We start from the raw sequence: 21,126 nt of genomic DNA on the forward strand, positions 1-21,126 counted from the left end.
ATTTAAAAACATAAAGTAAGAGGCTCAGAAAATTTCTTGGTTATAATCTAGGTGGTTGTTAATCCAAGACAGATGAAAAGCTCTAAAGATCTCCTTCGTTGAGAGCGGAGAAGCCTCTTACGCTCTTTTGATAGCTCATAAAGTTAATAGGAATTAAATATAGAATTTGTTGTTTAATTCCTAGTTTCAGGGGATTTTTTATAACTTCCTGAAATATGTTACCGTTAGTTGGAGGCACCTCCAAGAGGGTCCAGGGTAGAACTTTATCCAACCTCCAACGGTCAGCCAACGATTGTCTCTTGAGTTGAAGGCACTTTAAGACGCAAGTCGAGATGTGGATAATCATCCAAACTGATCTTGAACTCCCACTCGACGACGCTGGAAAGCTAGTATCATGCCAGAACTGGGACACAACCTTGATTAAGAAAGTTGAGGCCAATGTCAAAGCAACATGCACTCTTCAATGTGGCCTAACTAAAGAAAAGATGAACCGAGTTGGCCCATTTTCAAACACAAAAGAACTATGGGAGAAGTTGATCAAGTTGCACGAGGGAACTTCTGACATGAAGGTAAGCAAACGTGATTTAATTTTAAATAAGATGTATAACATAAAAATGCAGGAAGGTGAGTCGGCAAGTCAACTTCACGCGCAAATTCAGGACCTACTGATCGACTTTCATGCAATCGGTCAGGAGGTGGAAAACCGTGACATCATCAGGTATACGCTCAATGCATTTTCGAGGAATACCTTGTAGACATCAATGGTAGATGCTTACAAAGTATCTAAGAATCTTTCTTTAATTAGACTAGACAAGCTTTTTTTTGAATTTGAACTTCATGAACAAACTAATACTACTCTGACTGAGAAATGTATTGCTTTGATTGCAGGAACAAGCAGAATGCAAGAATCAAAAGCAAAGCGCAGAATCGAACCCAAGTCCGAAGATGAATCAGACTCAGAAGACGACGACGACGAAATTACAGCCGAGCTCGTAAAACTAGTATAAAAGATGTGCAAAAAGAAGAAGGTGACTCAATAGAACATGAAGGTCAAGTCTGGAGTTACCTGCTACGGCTGCAACCAGAAGGGACACTACTAGACGGAGTGTCCGAACCAGAAGAAGGAAGACCTTGAAAGCAACGTGGTCCGAGTCCTCTGAAGATTCTGATGAAGAACACAAACAAGCAAGCTTCCTTGCTCTACCAGTACAAGCATACGTTATCGAAACATAGTCCGAATCAGAAATCAGAAATCAGAGCCGAATCAAAAATCGAGTCCAAAAGAAGCCACAGATTTGTATTCATTTCCGAAGGGCCAAACAATATTGTAAGTTCCCTAATTTCTGGTACTAAAATTGATGAATTATAAAATTTAGTTTCATATTTTTTAAGAAAGTTGGCAAAATCCAACCTCTGAGTCAAGTCACTCCAAAAGGAGGTAACAATCCTTAAGGATGAGTCTAACCTAAGTCTTTTGACTGAGCCAGTTCAAAATGGAAGTTCAACTCAAATCCAACGACTTGAGGAAGAAAATTCCAATTTGAAAACTCAAGTTAAAGAACTTAAGGACACGTTGGAACAACTCACCTTGGGTTCCAACCGATCCGGATTTGGATTTAAGGCTAAACAAAAATATAGATCTTACTTATCACTTGTAAATAGAACAAATAGAAAATTAGTCCAAGCATAGGTCCCCAAGTCGAACTTGATTAATCAAGTTGGACTTGGTCAATATTGGGTCCCCAAGGATCAAATCTACTACCTTGATAGACCCTATTGAGGCTATGATCTAGGGGAGCCGATAGAAAGACCATTTTTATCGATAGATAGATTTGCTTGATGGTTGTTTTACTGCTTTCACTATACATGCTTAGACTAGGATAGATAAGGACCTAGGCTTGATTTACACTTGACTAGTTAGACCGAGGAGTTTCAGAAAGGAAATTAAATATTCAATTTCTTTGAAAGGCTTTATCTAGAAGTGGTGGATGATCTCATACTCAAGAAGGTCTAGTGTCTCGCCACAGCCTGGAAGTCAATCATCAAAATAAATATTTAATTGACTAACTGTAAAACTACAGTCTAACTCAATTGTAAATCAATTCTTAGATTGAAATTTAAATTGAAGATTAAATTAACCATGTCACAAAACTATTAAGGTTCCCTGATTGAAAATCTAAAAAAAAGTAAGATGGACCTAGGTTTAAAGTAGTTAACCAAATCTAAATTAATTAAAATTAATTCAATTAAGTTAACTAAATTAATTTTAAAAAATAAATTTCAAGATCATAATTAATTCCAAAATCATAATCATTTTCAAAATCATCTTACTTAATTTCATAATTATTTACAAAATCATAATTAATTTCAATTTCATAATTAATTTCAAAATCATAATTAATTTCAAAATCGTAATTAATCTCAAAATTAATTTTAAAATCATAATGAATTCCAAAAATCTTAATTATTTGATTATTAATTTTCAAATCATAATCAAATTTTAAATTATTAATTCTTAGATTTTCAAAATCTTAATTATTTTTAAAAAATAATTAATTTTCAAATCATAATTAATATGTAAGTTTATAATTTCAAACTTAATTAATTTTCAATATATTTTCAAAATCTTCAAAATTTTAGTTATTATCAAATGTTTAAATCTAATTAAACTTATATTTTAAATTTTGAAATTTAAACTCATTGAAAATTCAAACTTATATTTTAAAATTTTAATTTCAATATTTTTAAATATTGATAAAATTAAAATAAACTTAACTCCATCTCACACAAACTCATAAGTTTTACATGTTTAATAACTTAAAAACGGTGAGATGAAAAATTAGGAAAATAGAAAACTACCTTGGAAAATTAGAAAAATAAATAATTTCTTTTATCTTATACATGGTTGGACTCTAAGATTCTCAAAATATTTTTAAGGTATTAATCTAGGGGGAGTGAAGGGAGTCGAGTTAAGTTAATTTTTTGTTTTAAACTTTTTTTTTCACTTTGAAAAATTAAAGTTTTTTTAAGGAAATTCAATTTTCCTGTTTAACTATTTTTTTTAAAAAAATAATCCTTAAATATTTTTTGAAAAAGTAAGTTTAAATATTTTTGTATCTAGAAAAACAAGTTTTCAACTAAGCTTCTTATCAAATCATTTTTAAGCGAAGTACTTAACTAAGTTTTTTATCAATTTTTTTTAAGCAAAGTACTTAACTAAGCTTTTTATCAATTTTTTTTAACTAAGTACTTAATTAAGTTTTTTATGAAAATCTTTTTTAATCTAAGTACTTAACTGAGCTTTTATCCACATCTTTTTAAAGCTAAGTACTTAACTAAGTTTTAATCAAATTTTTTTAAAACTAAGCTTTTATTAAAAAAAATTTTACAAGAAATTATTTTTAAAGTTAAATATTTTATCAAAATCTTTTTAAAACCAAGTTTTATCAAAAGTTTTTCAAAAACCTAAGTACTTGACCACGTTTTTTTTTTAAAAAAAAATTAAGTATTTTCAAAGCATTTCTAATTTAGCTAAGTATTTTTCAAATCAATTATTTTCAAAGCTAAGTTTAGCTAAGTTTTTTTAAGTGCTACCCTTCAGGGTTAAGTTAAACAGAGTAAAAACTTTCTCTCTACTTATTTTATTTTTAATTTATGTCAAAAGGGGAAAGAGAAGTTAAAAGTTAAGAATAAAACAAAAAAAATTTGAAAGGGGGAGCATAAGGAAGTTTTTTTTCACAAATTATTGTATTTATATTTTTATGAAAGGGAGAGCATAAGGAAGGGTTTTTTTTTTACAAATTATTGTATTTATGCTCAGGCTAAAATTACTTTAATTATCGTTATGTTTTACTTAACTTTGAACCAGATTGTCATAATCAAAAGGGGGAGATTGTTGATGCAGGAAGCACCAGACGATCGAACCTGTGTTTTGATTATGTCAAAGGGTTCAAAGTTAAAGTTATTTGTTGTCTGACAAATTTAAATGAGATTGTAGGAAAAGTCCTAAGTTTTCTTAGGCAAAAATCTTAGTGGATTCTAGGTAGGTGAAAAACTCTAGGGGGAGGTAACCCTAAGTGATGAAAAATCCTAGCTACGGTTAGGCAGGTGGAAAACCCTGGGGACAGTAACCCTAGGTCCTAGGGGGTGGTAACCCTACACAGAAAGTCTTGGTAGGTCGAGGGCTTCGGGCAAAATCCTAGAGTCGGGGACTGTAGGTTGAAATCCTGGTGTCGCAAACCGGGTGGAAGCCTGGACGGGTCATGGAGCGGGCGCCCAGCATGAAGACCGGAAGTTTCGGACGCTGAGAAAAAGTCTAATTGATCTGGAGGATCAATCTGGCAACATGTAACTTCTCCTGAGAGGAGTAGGTGAGGACGTGTTCCTCGATGAGGGAACAGTAGGCGTCAGTTTGACCTAGGGTTTTCGGAGAAAATCCGAAGTTAAAATCGGATAGTCTGGAGACTATCAAAATAACTTACTATTTCATATTTTATTGTGCTAACTCTATTTTGCAGGATATGTTTGGTATTTTGGACTAACGCATCTTGCAGGGAGTGAAAAGGGCTTAAAACCTCGGATGAACAATTCTTGATGCACCCTTTATGGAACTTGGAGGCGCCTCAGGTGCATTAGTCAAAGACTCTGCATAGCAGGGCAGAAGGCGCCCTCCAAGGTTGCTAGAGGCACCTTGGACGCTGGATGGAGGGCGCCCTCCATGGAGCTTGGAGGCGCCTTCGGGTGGATAAGCAGCGGGAGCTACGGAGTTTATCGACACTGTGAACTTGGGATAAAAATCCCAAATGAAGGCGCCTCCTATGGAGGTTGGAGGCACCCTCAATGGGCTACTTAAGGCAGTCTCGAGCAGAGGCTAAACTACACTTGATTTCGGCAATCTTTCTACTGCGCACTACTCAAAGGACGATCCGACAAAGTCGTAACTCGACTCCGACAACCGGAAGCCTTAAATTCTCTTTTCTTATTTGTTGATATACTTTTATTTATTGTATTTAAAGTGTACTTTGATTTGTAAATTTACGAAGCTATAGTGATTGCCCATCGAAAGCACTCTAACGTGCGGACCTTGGAGTAGGAGTCGCCACAGGCTCCGAACCAAGTAAAATCTTGGTGTTTGTCTTTGATGTTTACTATTCCGTTGAGTATCTTTGATCGACTATTTTAAAACGAACGAATTAGCCACAAGCACTATTTACCCCCCCTAGCGCTTTTCAATCCTACATTTCAAAGTCTATTTTGAAGAATATCTCCATCCGCTTTTTTCATATCACAAATCCTCCCTCGAATTTTGATGGGTGAATGCTAGATCCAGCCATTGTCTCATTGCTTCAGTTGGTGGTTAGTCCTTCTGAGGTGGTTGGGCTCTGATACTAATTGTAGGTTCGCATAGGCCGACTAGAAGGGGATGAATAGCCCTGAAATTAAAATTAATAATCTCGATCTAACTTACTTTAGCAAGGACACAATATTAGTTAAACAAAATAACTATTTAAAAATATAAACTAAGGGACTTAGAAAATTATTTAGTTACAACCTAGGTGATTGTTAATCCAAGGTAAATGAAAAGCTCTAAAGATATCCCTCGTTGAAGGCGAAGAAGTCTCTTACACTCTTTGATAGCTAAGAAACTCAATAGAAATTGAATACAGAAGTTGTTGTTTAATTTCTAGCTCTAGGGGCATTTGATAGCCTCCTGGAATATGCTATTATTGGTTGGAGGTGCCTCCAAGAGGCTCCACGGTGCCTCCAATGAGGATAGAACTTTATCCACCTCCAATAGTCATCCAACGGTTGTCTCTTGCGTTGGAGGCATGAGGGTACCTTCCAGGGTGGCTGTAGGGCACCTCCAACTGTTAGATTTTAAGGGATGTTCTAAGGCAATCGCCTTATGGTTTTATTATTTATTTGATAAATATAGATTCACTATTTGAGTGCATATTATATATTTGAATAGTCTTAAACTCATTTACTGAATGTCCGCAATATAATTCATAACATGAAAGAATTTGTAATTGGATCACAACTTATGATTATCTCTACATGTGCAATTATGAACGTATTAGAATTTCCCTAGTTGTCGAATTGGTGCATTCTGACATCACCAATTCTATAAAACTTGCACGGGTTATAGTTCTTGGTTTGGCCAAGCAGTTGTTTCTCACTAGTTGGAGACATTGGAATGTCGAGAGTTAAACGTGGATGTTAATTATGGTAACTAGTTTATTGGAGTGACTTGTAGTAAGACTTCATATGATTCTCTACATATATGGATATGTCTGTGAAGTTCTTACTGCAGTTCGAGTGTAAGTTTCCTTTGACTTGAGGTATACAAGTCATCCTGGTCATAGAGACTTATACTTTGGCATCTTAAGCAAACATCTCTTGAAGGTGTGAACCCGAGATGATTGGGTATAAGTCGAAATGCTCAAAAGTATTTAGATAGCCCACAGAGGATTCATCGCTCCTTGCGAGGAGATATATACCCTATGGTCACTCGTTAGGATTATTACTCAAAGTGTTTGGCCAAAGCATCACATGTTAAAAGTATGAAACTCTTGTACACATGTACAAGTAATTTAAATTAGTAGAACGAGGAAGTATTACTTAGGCTAAGTGTAACGTAATCAGCCTAGTGGGGGCAGACACATAGAACATGTAGTAAACTAAGTGGGTATAAGACGAGTGAAAGGAATGAGGCACGACCCACTATAACTGTTAAAAGGTTCAGAATTAGTTCTGAGATCAACTATGATTTTTCAATTAATTGGGAATCATAGTATACTACTAAGTGTCACTCATGATTGTTCCATAATTAAGTAGTTAATTATGGACGACCAAGACCCGGGAAGCTATTGGGTCGCATACACTGCAAGTTTCTAAAAGACATAAAATAAGTTAGATAATAAGATTTTCAGATCAAGAGATAAATGTTTGACTGTATCATACATTAGATAAATATGAAAATATTTGTCAGAATGGAAGTGCAGATGAACACATCTCTTATGAAAGAGTTAGACTCTATTTAGTTTAGACATGAACTAATTTGGTTTAGTCATGAACCAACTTGATTTAGTTGTGAACCCAACCAAGGAGTTAATAGACTAATTTTTGGTTAAGACATAATGGGTTGGATTTGGACTTTCTAATCCAACTCATTAATGAGGATTATATATCGATATGGTTAAGAGAGAATTAATAGACAATTCATTATTGGCTTAATTAGGATTTGGACTCTCTTGTCATCGGCCATAACAGGAGGTTCTCCTCTTGTTGCCTAAGCCACCTAAAGGAAGAAGATCTTCCTTTTGCTTCTTCTTCCTCTTTTTGATCTTTCTCCTTCGCTCGTGGCTAGTACCTTCAGAAGGCGAAGCTTGCTCTCTTAGAGTTGTCTTGAAGAGCTTGGCATGGATATGAATAGAGGCGAAGTTCGATAATTTCACAAAAGGTTGATGTCCTTCTCGTTACAAGTCATTCGTAAGGTATACCTAGAATTATTGTTATTCGATTTCGTTTTATTTTATGATCTTGTCCCTGTATTATATCTTGCATGTGTGTGATGTGTGTGATATAATAAATTTATTTATTTATCGTTAAATCTTCCGTTGTGCATGTTTATAAAATGTGTTTTTAGCACACACTGCATCAGACATATCCCAACACCAACATGGTTGGAGATGACTCCACTAAATAGACGCAAGGGCGCCTCCAGCCATGTTGGATGTGCCTTCCACTAGGCAAATCAGCTTTGTTGCTGACTTTCTTCGCTTTGGGTGATGCTCCTGTTATTTGAAATTGAGCTCATCTGACCCAACTCTAACTTTCTCTACGAGCATATTTCCTCCCTGGCTTCTCATCCCTCGAATATGTCGTGCTTGTCCTTCTCGTCCACCGGTGTACTCTTCTATAACTTTTCATTCCTCGGATGCACCGAGCTCGTCGACTCCCTTCCCATGCCATTCTTTTCATCTACTGCGTCTTTCACTCGACTTCTTGTGTTCCTAAGTTCCTACACACTTAGACACAAGACATTAAACACAACAGGACCTAACTTGACTTGGTTGACCACATTAAAATTAGCCTGCGATACTTACACTTAGGTAGGGATGGCAATTTTCCCTGCGGGTTCGGGGCCCCGTGGAGAAACCCCCGAAATGAGGATGAAGATCCCCTATTTATTCAGGGATGGAGACGAGTTCAGGGATGAGGTGGGTTCGAGGCGGGTATGGGGATATTGTCCCCATCCCTGAAGTCGTCCCGAAAATAATAATAATATTATTAATATTAATATAATAATATTTTTTTAAAAAATATTAATAATAATATTAATATTTAAAAAATTTAAATATTAATAATAAAATTATTATTAATATTGATATTAATAGTAAATTAATAATAATGTAAAATTAATTTGGAGATGAAAGCGGGGATGGGGGTGGGGATGGGAATTTGATCCCGATGGTTCGGGTTCGGGGATTCCCCGAACTCAAAGAAGTGGGGATGGGGGTGGGGAAGGGGACGGGGATGAAATTCGGGGGCGGGGATGGGGATGGCAAACTCGTCCCCGCCCCATTGTCATCCCTACACTTAGGACTCGTTCGGGTCATTCAACGACAACTTGACTGACTTAGGCACTTGACCTTCCAATTCAACAACCCGCTCAGGCACTCAATGTCCTGACTCGGTATTGTTAGGGTCGAAATATGCTAGAGGGGGGTGAACAACTCATCATGCTTTGGTTGCTTGCTCCGTGATGATGATTTGCAGCGGATAGTCTTTACAACAAGCTCACAATGCTAACAATAGGATTTACTTGGTATCCACCTCAAGAAGAGGTGACTAATCCAAGGATCCACACACGACACACACTCCACTAATCAAAACACTCCTTCTCGATAACTACCAAAGGCAGAGAAGCCTTATACAAACTCTCAATAGAAGAAGAAAGAAAAGGGAAGCAAATACAAGTAAAATCTTATAAGATTTACAACATAAAACTCTAACCCTAGCTTCTTCTTCTTATGTGGACGCCTCTTGATCTTTGGAAGTGTAGCAACACTTTGCTCCAAGAGAGCTTCAAGAACTGGCATGAATCTCTTAGAGTTATCGCTGGAAGTGGAGTGGAAGAATTGCGGAGAAAAACACTCGCCAATGGCTTTATCCTGCGTAACGGTCAGCTCCCAATCGATATGCTGATCGATTGGGGAGGCTGAATCGATTGACTGATTAATTCAACCTTCTTCTATGCTCTTTAGAAAATGCCTGAATCGATCGACCGATCGATTCAGGCTTTCTCACGATCGTGCGAGAAAAACCAGCCCCCAATCGATTGGCCGATGGATTAGAGGTGCCTAATCGATCGGCTAATCAATTGGGAAGCATTCTGTGCCTGTAACAAAGGCTACCAATCGATCGATCGATCGATTGGGCTGCTTCTTGTCGCAGCACAGTGCCAATCAATCGGTTGATCTCCCCTTGACTTGCTTAAACTAATTCTAGGGTCCCCGAATCTAACATCTAGTCAACCATGACATGTTGGAACCTCATGCCTAGCATCCGGTCAACATTGACCTGCTAGGACCCCTTCATCAAGTGTCCGGTTAATCCCTTTGACCCACTTGGACTTACCGTCTCATGCCAAGTGTCCGGTCCTCCATAACCCACTTGGACTTCCATCAGATGTCTGGTCACCCTTGACCCATCTGGATTTCCTTGTGCCAAGTATCCGGTCAATCTTTTGACCTACTTGGGCTCCCCAATACCAGGTGTCCAGTCAACTTTGATCCACTTAAATCTCCACGTGTCTAGCTTCACTCACCAAGTATTTTCATCTGCCTAGCTTCACTCACTAGGATTTTCACCTAACTTCACTCACTAGAATTTTGACTGGCTTCACTTATCAGTGTTGGAATCCCAAGGTTGTTTTGATGTGATCAACAAGTTAAGTTATGTTCTGTCGTGTTTTAACCTTGTGACTAAGTGTGCAGAAGCTTAGGAGCACAGGGAGCCGAGCAAAAGACGCAGCTAGCGAGAAGGACGACACGGGAGAGAGAGCCGACGGGCTCGGTGCGTCCGAGGGATGAGGTGCTGCGAAAAAGTACACGGGCGGACGAGAAGGAAGCGCGTAGCATTTCCGAGGGATGAGAAGCCAGAGTAGAAGGTTGCTCGAGAAGGCTGAAATTGGGTTCGGTGAGCCTTATTTCGGTTGGCTGAAATCACCCAAGCAAGCGGAGCTGGAGCGGAAGACCTAGACCGAGGCAAGCAACACCGAAGTAGAGAGCCTGGACCAAAAGTCAACTAAGTTGACTTTAGTGGTTCGGGCGGCCAGAGCGATTCCGGGAGCCTGGAATTGGATTTTGACCGGATCTCAGTCAAACGCGATCCGTTGCGGAGGGGATAAAATTTTATCCCTCTCCCAGTCTCCTGGAACCATCCAGGCACCCCGACTAATGCTATAAATACAACCTTGGTAAGCTATTCATTCATTCAATTCAACGAGCAATTTCATATTCTACACTTATGTGCTTCTCTTGTTTAGTTAAACTTCTTATTTTTGTACGTCAGTGTTGTAAGAGGCTTCTCTGCCTGAAGGAGATACTGGTGTGATTCACTCCTTGGATTAACAACCTCCCCAGTTATAACCAAGTAAAAATTTCTGTGCCTCTACCTTTTAGTTCTTTCTTTAATTATATGCAAGTGTTATTTTAAAAGTCCGAGAAGGGTTTTTTTACTTTTAATTTGTGTAGTACTATTCAACCCCCTTCTAGCCGGCCCAATGGTCCCAACAAGTGGTATCAGAGTCAGAACGCTTTAGGACTAACCGCCGATCGAAGCACCGAACAAATGGCCAGACCGAGCATATACCCACCGAAGTTCGAGGGAGAGTTCGCCAGCTGGAAAAAGCGAATGTAGGTATTTTTTTCAAAACTGACTTTGATTTACTTTTAATTATGGAATTCGGTTTTGTAGTACCGGAGGGCAAAGAAAAATACCAATGGACGAAAAAGGAGTAGGCCGACTATGTGGCAAACGACAAAGCAAAATTCCATCTGCTGAGCGTCCTTCCGCCATAAGAGTCAACCGGATCAGCAACTACGACTCAGCAAAGGAACTGTGGGAAAAGTTCCTTGAGCTGCACGAAGGGATGTCCGAAGCCAAGCTCGCAAGATAGGATTTACTTCGCAACCAGCTCACCAGCCTGAGACTTGAAGAAGACGAAACAGTTGTGCATCTGCACTCGAGAATTAAGGAGCTTATTATCAGATTGTCAAATCTCGAAGAAAATGTAAGTACCCGAGATTCGCTAAGGTACGCACTCAATTCATTTCTTAGAAATGCTAAATTAGCATCACTAGTAGATGTCTTCTATATCTCTAAGGGCTTAGAATCTATTTCCTTAGAAGAATTATTTTCCATGTTTGAAGTGCATGAATCGAGATGTGCAGGTACGAAGGAGTCGAAGCACAACGTCACCCTAAAGGCATCGAGAGACAAACAACAGTCAGAATCCTCTCTCGACGATGAAGAAATGGTTATGATGGTAAAGTGATTTAAGAAATTATGTAAATCTAGAAAAACTAACCATCGCAGAGTAGAAAAAAAGGACGATCCGATGCTACCACTACAATGAAGAAGGGCACGTCAAAGACAACTTCCCCAAGCTAAGGAACAAGGACAAGGACAAAGGAAAGAAACCTATCCGAAAGAATGAGCACAAGACTCTAAAGGCGATGTGGGACGATACGTCGTCCGAATCGAAAGTCGAGGCCTTCTCCGGACTTGCATTAATGGCAAGTCATCAAGACGAGGACTACGATTCAAGCTCGTTCGAAATGAGCATCGATGAAGGGAGAGCTACGTCGGAAGAAAGCAGCAGTTCAGGGGGAGACATGGATAACGAGATCGACAAGGTAAGTCAGGTACGATCCCTTCCTCCTGATAAATTATTTAAGTTTGTTAAATTATTAACTAAGGATTACTGTAAGTTAGAAAAAGAGATTAAAAATTTAAAAGTAATTCTAGCTAAATCTTGCCCATTAGAAGAGTTAGACAAATTAAAATTAGAAAATAATAATTTAAAAATACAAGTAGATAACTTAAAAAATCATGCATGTTCACAAAATATAAATTTTAGAAAATACAACAATCTAAATTGGTATTTTAGATATCACAAGGGACAAATTAGGAATATTTCAAAGAAGTATATCTCTAAGAAATTCTTAGTTAATCCAGTTGGTTGGAACCTATATTGGGTTCCAAAGTCTTGTTTAACCTAAACTCTAAATTAGACTTAGCGCTTTCAGCGAGAAAATTAAACGTTAAATTTCTTTATAAGCTTTGTCTAAGAAAGTGGTTGTTGCTCGAATAACCAAGAAGGTCTAGTGTATCGCCACTGCCTGGAAGCCAAAATATTGAAATAAAATGTTTAATTAACTTATTGATAAAACATTAAAATTGAAATTAAATAATGCTTTAAAAAGTTTTTTTTAACATTTTTTCTGAAAATTACTTAAAATTCTTTTTAACCGTAGAATGTTTAACTTAGAAAAATTTTCTTGCCTTAAATTTTTTTGCTTAGAAAAATTCTCAAAAATACTTATGCTTGCAAAAAATTTAGAAAAAATTTTCTAGAATATTTTTCTTGCAAAATTGTCTAAACTTAGAATTTTTTAACTTAGAAATTCTTTTTTTTTTTGAAATTTTCTCTTACTTAGAATCTTTTTTCCCCAAAAATAGTATTGAAAAAAGTTTCAAAATTTTCAAAGTTCAAAATTATTACCCTTAGATTTTCTCTTGGAACCCCATTTTTTTATGATCAAAGAGGGAGAAGGAAAATGTTAAGTCTAGGGGGAGGTAGATCAATTTTTTAATTTTTTTCACTTTATTGTAATATTATTTGTTTTACTTTTATGTTTATTTACCCTACCTTAACTTAGGTTGCTCACATCAAAAAGAGAGAGATTTTTGGAACTCCAAAGTTGTTTTGATGTGATCAACAAGTTAAGTTAGGTCCTGTGGTATTTTAACCTTGTGTCTAAGTGTGCAGGAACTTAGAAGCATAGGGAGTCGAGTAAAAGACGCGGCTAGCGAGAAGGACGGCGAGAGAGAGCTGACGGGGTCGGTGCGTCCGAAGGACGAGGTGTTACAGAAGAGTACGCGGGCGGACAAGAAGGAAGCGCGCGGCGTTTCTGAGGGACGAGAAGCTAGAGCGGAAGGTTGCTTGAGAAGGCCGAAATTGGATTCGGGTGAGCCTTATTTCAGTTGGATGAAATCACCAAAGCGAGCAGAGCCAGAGTGGAAGATCCGGACCGAGACGAGCAGCACCGGATCAGAGGGTCCGGACCAAAAGTCAACTAAGTTGACTTTAGTGGTCCGGGCGCTCGGAATTAGATTTTGACCGAATCGCGATCAAACACGATCCGTTGCGAAGGGGATAAAATTTTATCCCCCTCCCGGCGCACCACCACCCCCCCCCGACCAAGACTATAAATACAGCCTTGGTCTAGAAGCTATTCATTCATTCAATTCAACGAGCAATTTCATATTCTACACTTGTGCGCTTCTCTTGTTTAGTTAAGCTTCTTATTTTTTTACATCAGTGTTATAAGAGGCTTCTCCACCTGAAGGAGATACTAGTGCGATTCACTTCTTGGATTAACAACCTCTCCGGTTGTAACCAAGTAAAAATTCTTGTGTCTCTACCTTTTAGTTCTTTCTTTAATTATATGCAAGTGTTATTATAAAAGTCCGAGAAGGGTTTTTTGCTTTTAATTTGTGCAAAGCTATTCAACCCCCTTCTAGCCGGTCCAACTATCCCAACAAGGATTTTCCCACTGCCCGACTTCACTCACAAGTACTTTCATCTGTCTGGCTTCACTCACTAGGACTTTCACTTAGCTTCACTCACTATGATTTTCCAACTGCCTAGCTTCACTCATTAGGTCTTTCACCTTGCTTCACTCACCAGGATTTCCAAACTACCTGGCTTCGCTCACCAGAACTTTCAACTACTTAACCTCCAGTTAGGACTTTCCCAGTCAAGTATCTGGTCAAGCCTTTACCATATTTAACTCTTCTTTACATCTAACAGGTCAACCTTGACCAGAGGGAATTATATCAACAATCTCTCCAAACGGATGATTGCATCTATAATTTCCATGTATTATCAAACATCGAAATTCAAACATCAAGATTCAAACTTAGCTAACTCAAGTTTAATCAATTAGGTCAACCTTGATCTAAGGATATTGCACCAACAGGTACTAGACCAACTAAGTAGCTCGACACTCGACCAACTAAAATTCGGTAATTGGCAGACTCGATGACTAGACGATTCGATAGGAGCAATCGACATCCCGATTGGACTTTTCACACGGACTCGAGAAGCACTTGAGCCACTCGATAACGATGTCTCATTCGACTATTGGAAGCCCATATCAACCTAATTAACCTAAACTAACCGTTTAAAATTATTAACTTAAGTCATCACAACATATAAGACTGAATTCAATCGTGTAATTTCAAATTCAGTAAATTTTTCTTATAACCCGGCACAATCTCTCATAGATTATGGAAAATTATACCATGCATAATAATTTTGACTAAATGTGTGCTAATTAATCCACAATCTTAATCACCAACTTGCCTAGGTTCTAGAAATTCGGTAGAGTAGGAGCGGGACCCTCCGTTTTTGTTGAAACCATCAATCTAACTAGATAGCTCCATCTTAGATGGTAACTTGTCACCAAATTGCAACCCTCCAATTTAATCCTCAGTGTACTCTACAGTTTGTGTCCATCCATTCTCCACCTTGCTTCTAGATGCATCTTAGTTTAATAATATCCCAATATATATAATATATACCAACTGTTTTTTTGAATAAATATTGTGGGTATGAAATTATTGATTAATTTATTAATAATGATATTAGAAAAAAAAGGTTTGACTTGAGTCTGACCCAAATCAGGCGCACTGTGCTTATTTCACGCTCTATAAATTCCGGCTCAGCCCTCGCCTTACTCTTCATCCTAACTAACCCTCATCATGTCACTCGCCTCCTCCCAATTCCTCGCTCAACGCATCGTGCCTCCTCGCCGTTCCTCCGCTGCATCTTTTTCTCCACCGTCCCCCTTGTCGATCCGCTCTCTCGATGTCTTCGTTGCATACTCCGCCACGACCGACCGCTCGCACGCTGACCCGGCCACCGTCGCCTTCTCCCCCTCGTCCCCTTACTCTTCCTCCCTCTACGACGTGCTCGGCGTGTCCCCTACCGCCAGTCCCCCCGAGATCAAGGCTGCTTACCGGAGTCTCGCCCTCAAGTGCCATCCGGATGTAGTCGCCACCGGCCGCCGGGGTGCGTCCGCCGACGAGTTCATGCGAGTTCACGCGGCTTACTCCACCCTCTCGGACCCCGAAAAACGGGCAGACTACGATCGCCGGCTTACCGACTCGGCAGCGTTGCTAGTCCGCGGACGCCGTCAAGCGTACGCCCGGAGCACTTCGTTCCCCGGCCACAGTCGCCGGACGTGGGAGACGGATCAGTGCTGGTAGTCGAAGAATCTATTTGATTCCCCAATAAGGACTCCATCAGAGAGTATTACGACGGCCAGATCTGTGCCGCTAATCGTATAATACTCACATGGTTGCAGATTGGAGCTCGGAGTCAGCATGATCCAGAGCTTCCACCGCCGCAACGACTGAACTTGCTGTTTCTAGAAGTTTCAGGTGTCGCACCTCTAACCTCCCTGCAGCATGTTTTCTAAGTTTTGATCGATAAAAAAAAAGGGTAAAAAATTCTTCACATCTTGATCAACACTTTTCTCTCGATATCTTACTTCTGTAATAGTGTTTTGCACTCGCCTGATCTAGTTTTGCTGCGATTCTTTCACCAAGGCTGACATAACATCTTGATCACGGAATTTTTCAAAAAAAAATGTCAGAGGCAACCCAGTGAAGTGATTATCTAGGGAAGTGTTGTTTATTTAGCTCAGCAAAGTTGAAATGTCATGCCCATACAGGGCAACTAGTTGGATTTAAATGTACTGCAATTTTAATTCTTAATTACAGATGTACTGATGTGGAAATACACTTGCTGCAAATTTTCTTGGCAGAACATATCTCAACTAATGGATGAACTGATACACGCCATGTCTGTGAAAACAGTTGTTTAATGAACAATATGTCAACTTGGTTTGATTTAAGAAATCGGATCCATTTTTCTGTTGACTTTGGTAGGCCATAATACCTAACTCCATGCTGGTAGCTTGTGGTTTGAGGTTGATCACATAAGCACAAACTTTCCTCCACGCATAAGTAATATGCATTGCTTCAGAAAGCAAACAGCAACAACAAATGGGTATTGAAAACTGTTGCTTAAACCATACAGAATTTTTAAGATTAGGCAAATTTTGGATTATAGTTCCATTTAACAAAATCATAGAGAGAGGCACTCATCATCTAGAGTTATCAAAGAGACGTTCACCCCCCTCTTACACGTCTCTTCTTCTTCTTCTTCTGGTTTTACTGATGGATGTTATTCTTGGTGTTCCCTTGATATTTTTATTAAACTGTGGACATTTTGCATCTGGGGTGGTACCCATCCAAAAGTCATTTTAGATGTCAACTTTGTGTTTCATTTCATTAGCCAGAAACTTGTAGAAATATTCCCTGATCCAAAAAAATCAAACAGAATAAATAAAGGAAGAAAGAAAAAAAATATAGATCTATTCCAAGACATAGCAAAACTGTAGGAGACTGAAATATTAGAGGTATAAGATACGAATAGTATAGTCATATAGATTCTGACCCCAAGGCTTAGCCATCGTCACATCCTGGGCAGGGAAAACTCACCCCTTGGCTAACAAAGGTAGGGGGAAAAAAAATACTCCAATCGATAACATGACAATCTATGGTACCTAGTAGGTCATTAGTGGCTAACATTTATACAACCTCGCATCCCATATACAATGTAATGGAAGATCACAACGGTGAATGCTCATTCCATTCACACCTCAGTCACATCAAATTCACATCTTACATATTGGATTTTAGATCTATGATCACACATCCGGACTTTACTAGGCTCAAGAGGGACAAATTCTTTGAAAATTGATAGACATGCAATAATTTTTAGCCTATTCCGAACAAGGATGGAAGCTTCGGCCTAACTCGAGCTGACTCATCTTCCTCTTGGGGCACCAATATGCTCCCGATGATGAGGTTGGCAAGCAGATAAAATCGGCACACCAGACATGGATCGGTAGGCATACTCATCCTTAATTTTCTTAATACTTGAAATTTGTATTGATTTTAAGTTCAAATTAGGGATACTGGTCCATAATTTTCTTAATACTTGGGACTTGTATTGATTTTAAGTTCAAATTAGGGATACTGGTCCATAATTTTCTTAATACTTGGGACTTGTATTGATTTTAAGTTTAAAGTGTGCTTTATCAAGATTATCCCGGTTGCTCTTTTCCCTTTTGCAGGTTTCAGCTTAACCTGAGATGAATTTTCTTCTGCCTTGAATGCCTTTCTTTGTTGTTCTTGGACCATGTCAAAGCTTCAAAGTAGTGTTGCATTATTTTGATTTGTTACTCCAGATCTCCGAAAGTTCAAACATATCCTTTTTACACGTAAAAGATTGAATGCAAGTCTAAAGATTTATTTTATTTATTTGCTTGCCAACAAGGAAGAAGCAAAGAAGGAAAGTGATATCTGCAATAATTGGTCTCTGGTTTTCCAAAAAGAGGAACGGTGGTGGAAACTTCATGGATTTTTATTTTATTCATGGACTGCGTGCCTGGAAAAATGCCATTTTACCTTCTGAAAGAACGGTCACAGAGCCAGAGTCTCCATCAATGCTGTGGCAATAAATCTAGAAGGCCAAAGAAAAAAGGCAATAAAAATAGACTCTTAAGTCTCACCTGCACTGGAGAAAAAATTGGCAATGCAATGCTTCTTTAAATTATTGTACTTGAATTGATTGATGCTGCTGTGGATATTCACTACTATTTAGTGAGGAAGCCATCAACATCTGATAACGATTTTTGTGCGCATATCATGCGCACTTGATTTCTTGATTACATCGATTCTTTCATGGACGCCACTTGCTTGGTGCAACTGTGCGAGTGGGGACAAGGGTATGAAAAAGGAATGCAATAATGGAGGTGGATAATGAAGAGGCAATTGGATCAGAGATTTCAGTTTAGACACCACTGTGTATAAGTTTATTTGTTGACTTGGAATTATTATGTTTGGAATTTGTTTCGATTAAAATGTCCGAGTAGTTAAATGATTTATCTGCTCGATTGAATCTGAGTCAAGGATGATTTGATCAGAATAGAGATAAGATCTAGGAGATTGTAGGAAGTTAGCTTCCACGGTGCTTTGGGACTTGAATTGTTATACGGGCAGTAGAACAGACAAGATGTAGCTTACAACTTTATAAGGGGATTGATGATATTCGCGTACCGAAGTGTATAGACCTTTATATCTTGAAAAAGCACTCTGGTGGAAATCCTTGTTCCATGTAATGAGTTTATATGTACCAATTCATTATAACAAGGATAAAGAAGGCGGTCATTCATTAGCAGCATACACCTTTTATTGGTATCGTAAAACTTATGCTCTGTTTTTGCCACACTGAAGAGGTGATTTGTAAGTTTGGTGCAGATGAACCTTCAATCTTGAACGAGTATCATAAAGGATATGAAAAAAGCCCCCTTAGGACTAACAGTGTTAGTTTCATGCCGAGTCAAGCATGACTTGGATAATTACATGTCGGGCTAGGTGGGACATGACTTGAGTTCAGTAGATTCTATATCGTTCCAGATTGAGTGAGATCTATACACCAAACTATACTTGGTTCGGGATTCATGGAGCTTATTTTTAACAAATAATAAATTTTAAAATATATTTAAAAAATTAAAAATATATATATATAAAGTATAAGAAGATATTTTTTTAAAAAAAATATTTTAGAATTTTGCATATTTTAAAACTTTTGTGTTGGACTTTGTGCAGGGGCGGTGTCGAGCACGACCCACCCGGCCCATTGGATAAACACTCTCATCTGACTCAATATGGAACGATTGGACCCGTAAAAGCAAAGCAAAGCAAAGCAAAAGCGAATAAAGGAGGAAAGAGAATGCTCAATCTGCACTGACTCAGTCGTCGCCATGATGGACGGCGTCAAGCAGATGGTGGCGCGGCCGACGCAGCTGGCGGAGCAGATGAGCAAGTTCGCGGCGGACGTATGCACAAGGAAGCAGGAGTGCCTCCAGCTGAAGGACCGCGCCGACGAACTCATCCAGCTCCTCCACAAGGCCGCCTGCGCCGACCTCTACCTCCGGCCCGCCCGCCGCATCATCTACGACACCGAGCAGGCCCTCGAAAAGGCCCTCGCTCTCGTCGAAAAGTGCCGCCATTACGTGGTCCTTCACCTCCTCTTCACCATCGTCCCTGACGCAGCCTTCGTCCAGACGCACGCTCAGCTCCAGAACTCCGTCGCCGACGTCTCCTGGCTCCTCCGCATCTCCACTCCGGAATCAGAAGATGACAACGATGGTGGCGTTTTCGTTCGCGGCCTCTGCCCCATCGCCGAGAACGAGCCTGTTTACTGGTTCATCTGGGACAACATCGCTGCGATCAGGATCGGCGGTCCCACCACTCGTTCCTTGGCGGCTGCCACCCTCGTCCAGCTTGCCAGCGACAATCGCTTTGCCAGGTTTGTCATCGAGGAGGACGGCGTCGAACCGCTGCTACGGCTGTTGAAGGAGGGCGAGGCGGATGCGCGGGAGAGCGCCGCGCGAGCCCTCGGTCACCTAGGGCGCGACGCGGAGAGCGTCGACTATCTCATCAGCGCCGGGGTGTGCCCCGCCTTTGCCAAAGCGCTCACCGGTGGGCCGATGAAGGTCCAGGCTGCCGTAGGCTGGGCCGTCGCCGAGCTTGTCGCCAAACGCCCCAAGTGTCAGGGCATCTTCGCCCAGAACAACCTCGTCCGCCTCCTCGTCCCCCACCTCGACCTCCAACAGCCCGTCGACTCCGTTTCCTGGCGTCCCCGGCAAGTATCAGGCCGCGGACGCGGGGGAAGGGAAGTGACGGAAGACCCCGATGCCATGGCCAACATGAAGGCGATGGCTGCGAAAGCCCTGTCACAGCTCGCCAAGAGTAATGCCCACATCTGCCTGAGCATCACCGAATGCGGAACCCTCCTCAACTTGGCGGCGCTACTCGAAAAAGGCACAGGAGATGCTCGATACTATGCTGCAACGGCGTTATTGGAAATCGCCCTCGTAGCGGAGCACGACGACGATCTAAGGCGGTCTGCGTTCAAGCCCAATTCGCCGTCGGGCAAGGCAGTCATCGCCCAATTCGTCCAAATTGTAAACAAAGGCGAGAACGAACCCATACTCATCTCCAGCATCACCGCTTTAGGCTGCCTGTCGACAGCGTTCCGGGTGACCGAGACCGACGTCATCGGCGCTCTGGTTCGCCGAGTGGCGGACGAGAACAGCGAGTCGGCAGTGAGAATGGAGGCATTGACTGCGCTCACTAAGTTCGCCATCTCCAGTAACCTTTTCATCAGCAATTGCAAGGCCATGCTTGACGCCGGAGTTGTCGAGCACCTGATGCATCTGGTGTACCTCGAAGAACAGCTTCGGATCGAAGCGTTGGTTCTCCTATGCCACATCGTCAAGAATGTGCCGGAGAGCGAGGGGTTGAAGGAGGCCGTCCAATGCGTTCTTACGTGGGCTTCGAGGAATTCCCAACTGGTGCAGGTGAAGAAGGTGGACGATTTGCTGCAGGCGGCCGTGGCGGCATTGGAGGAGCCCTGCGACTTTCAGAGAGACCAGAGAGTTTAAAACACGAACGATCAGCAAACCGCTCCGAGTTTGATAATTGTCGAACCGATTTCATTGTGACGAATTCGAAGATGGAGTACGAAGAACTCACACTGGATATCTCTCCTCCCTGTGATTGTCGAACCGATTTCGCTGTGACGAATTCGACGATGAAGAACGAAGAACTCACACTGGATATCGCTCCTCCTTGTGCAGCTAATAAAACCAACCGTTTCATGCGATTCGGAAACGTTGCCTTGCAAACTAT

General features: G+C 40.2%; 3 protein-coding genes across 5 annotated transcripts; all 3 read left to right on the forward strand.

The window, feature by feature from the left end:
* Nucleotides 1-332: 332 nt before the first annotated feature.
* On the forward strand, nt 333-1,007 carry LOC122055201. The gene is made up of 3 exons (XM_042616576.1): nt 333-569; nt 621-624; nt 889-1,007. Exons 1-3 carry the CDS (start codon nt 333-335, stop codon nt 1,005-1,007), a joined length of 360 nt encoding a protein of 119 aa, XP_042472510.1.
* A 14,020-nt stretch (nt 1,008-15,027) lies between these two features.
* Nucleotides 15,028-18,330, forward strand: LOC121967606 (chaperone protein dnaJ 11, chloroplastic-like). 3 transcript variants are annotated; one of them, XR_006107811.1, is made up of 3 exons: nt 15,028-15,560; nt 15,663-15,738; nt 17,502-18,330. XR_006107811.1 is itself a non-coding variant. In XM_042517933.1 (2 exons), coding segments are annotated over exons 1-2 (504 nt in total). In that variant the 5' UTR covers nt 15,028-15,057; the 3' UTR covers nt 15,664-16,161. The 3 variants fall into 3 exon arrangements, 1 of the variants encoding a protein (XP_042373867.1); XR_006107812.1 differs by lacking the exon at nt 17,502-18,330 and adding an exon at nt 15,883-16,161; XM_042517933.1 differs by lacking the exon at nt 17,502-18,330 and having other exon boundaries at nt 15,663-16,161.
* Nucleotides 18,331-19,196: 866 nt separating this feature from the next.
* Nucleotides 19,197-20,879, forward strand: LOC122055202. Its single transcript, XM_042616577.1, has one exon. The coding sequence runs from the start codon at nt 19,197-19,199 to the stop codon at nt 20,877-20,879; it is 1,683 nt and encodes a 560-aa protein (XP_042472511.1).
* The last annotated feature ends 247 nt before the right edge of the window (nt 20,880-21,126 follow it).

Source organism: Zingiber officinale, chromosome 3B (assembly GCF_018446385.1).
Source record: "Zingiber officinale cultivar Zhangliang chromosome 3B, Zo_v1.1, whole genome shotgun sequence".
Lineage (NCBI taxonomy): Eukaryota > Viridiplantae > Streptophyta > Magnoliopsida > Zingiberales > Zingiberaceae > Zingiber > Zingiber officinale.

Bases quoted from the DNA above. Each gene is read 5' to 3' on its own strand.
- LOC122055201 (XM_042616576.1), top strand. From the start codon at position 333: ATGTGGATAATCATCCAAACTGATCTTGAACTCCCACTCGACGACGCT.
- LOC121967606 (XM_042517933.1), top strand. From the start codon at position 15,058: ATGTCACTCGCCTCCTCCCAATTCCTCGCTCAACGCATCGTGCCTCCT.
- LOC122055202 (XM_042616577.1), top strand. From the start codon at position 19,197: ATGGACGGCGTCAAGCAGATGGTGGCGCGGCCGACGCAGCTGGCGGAG.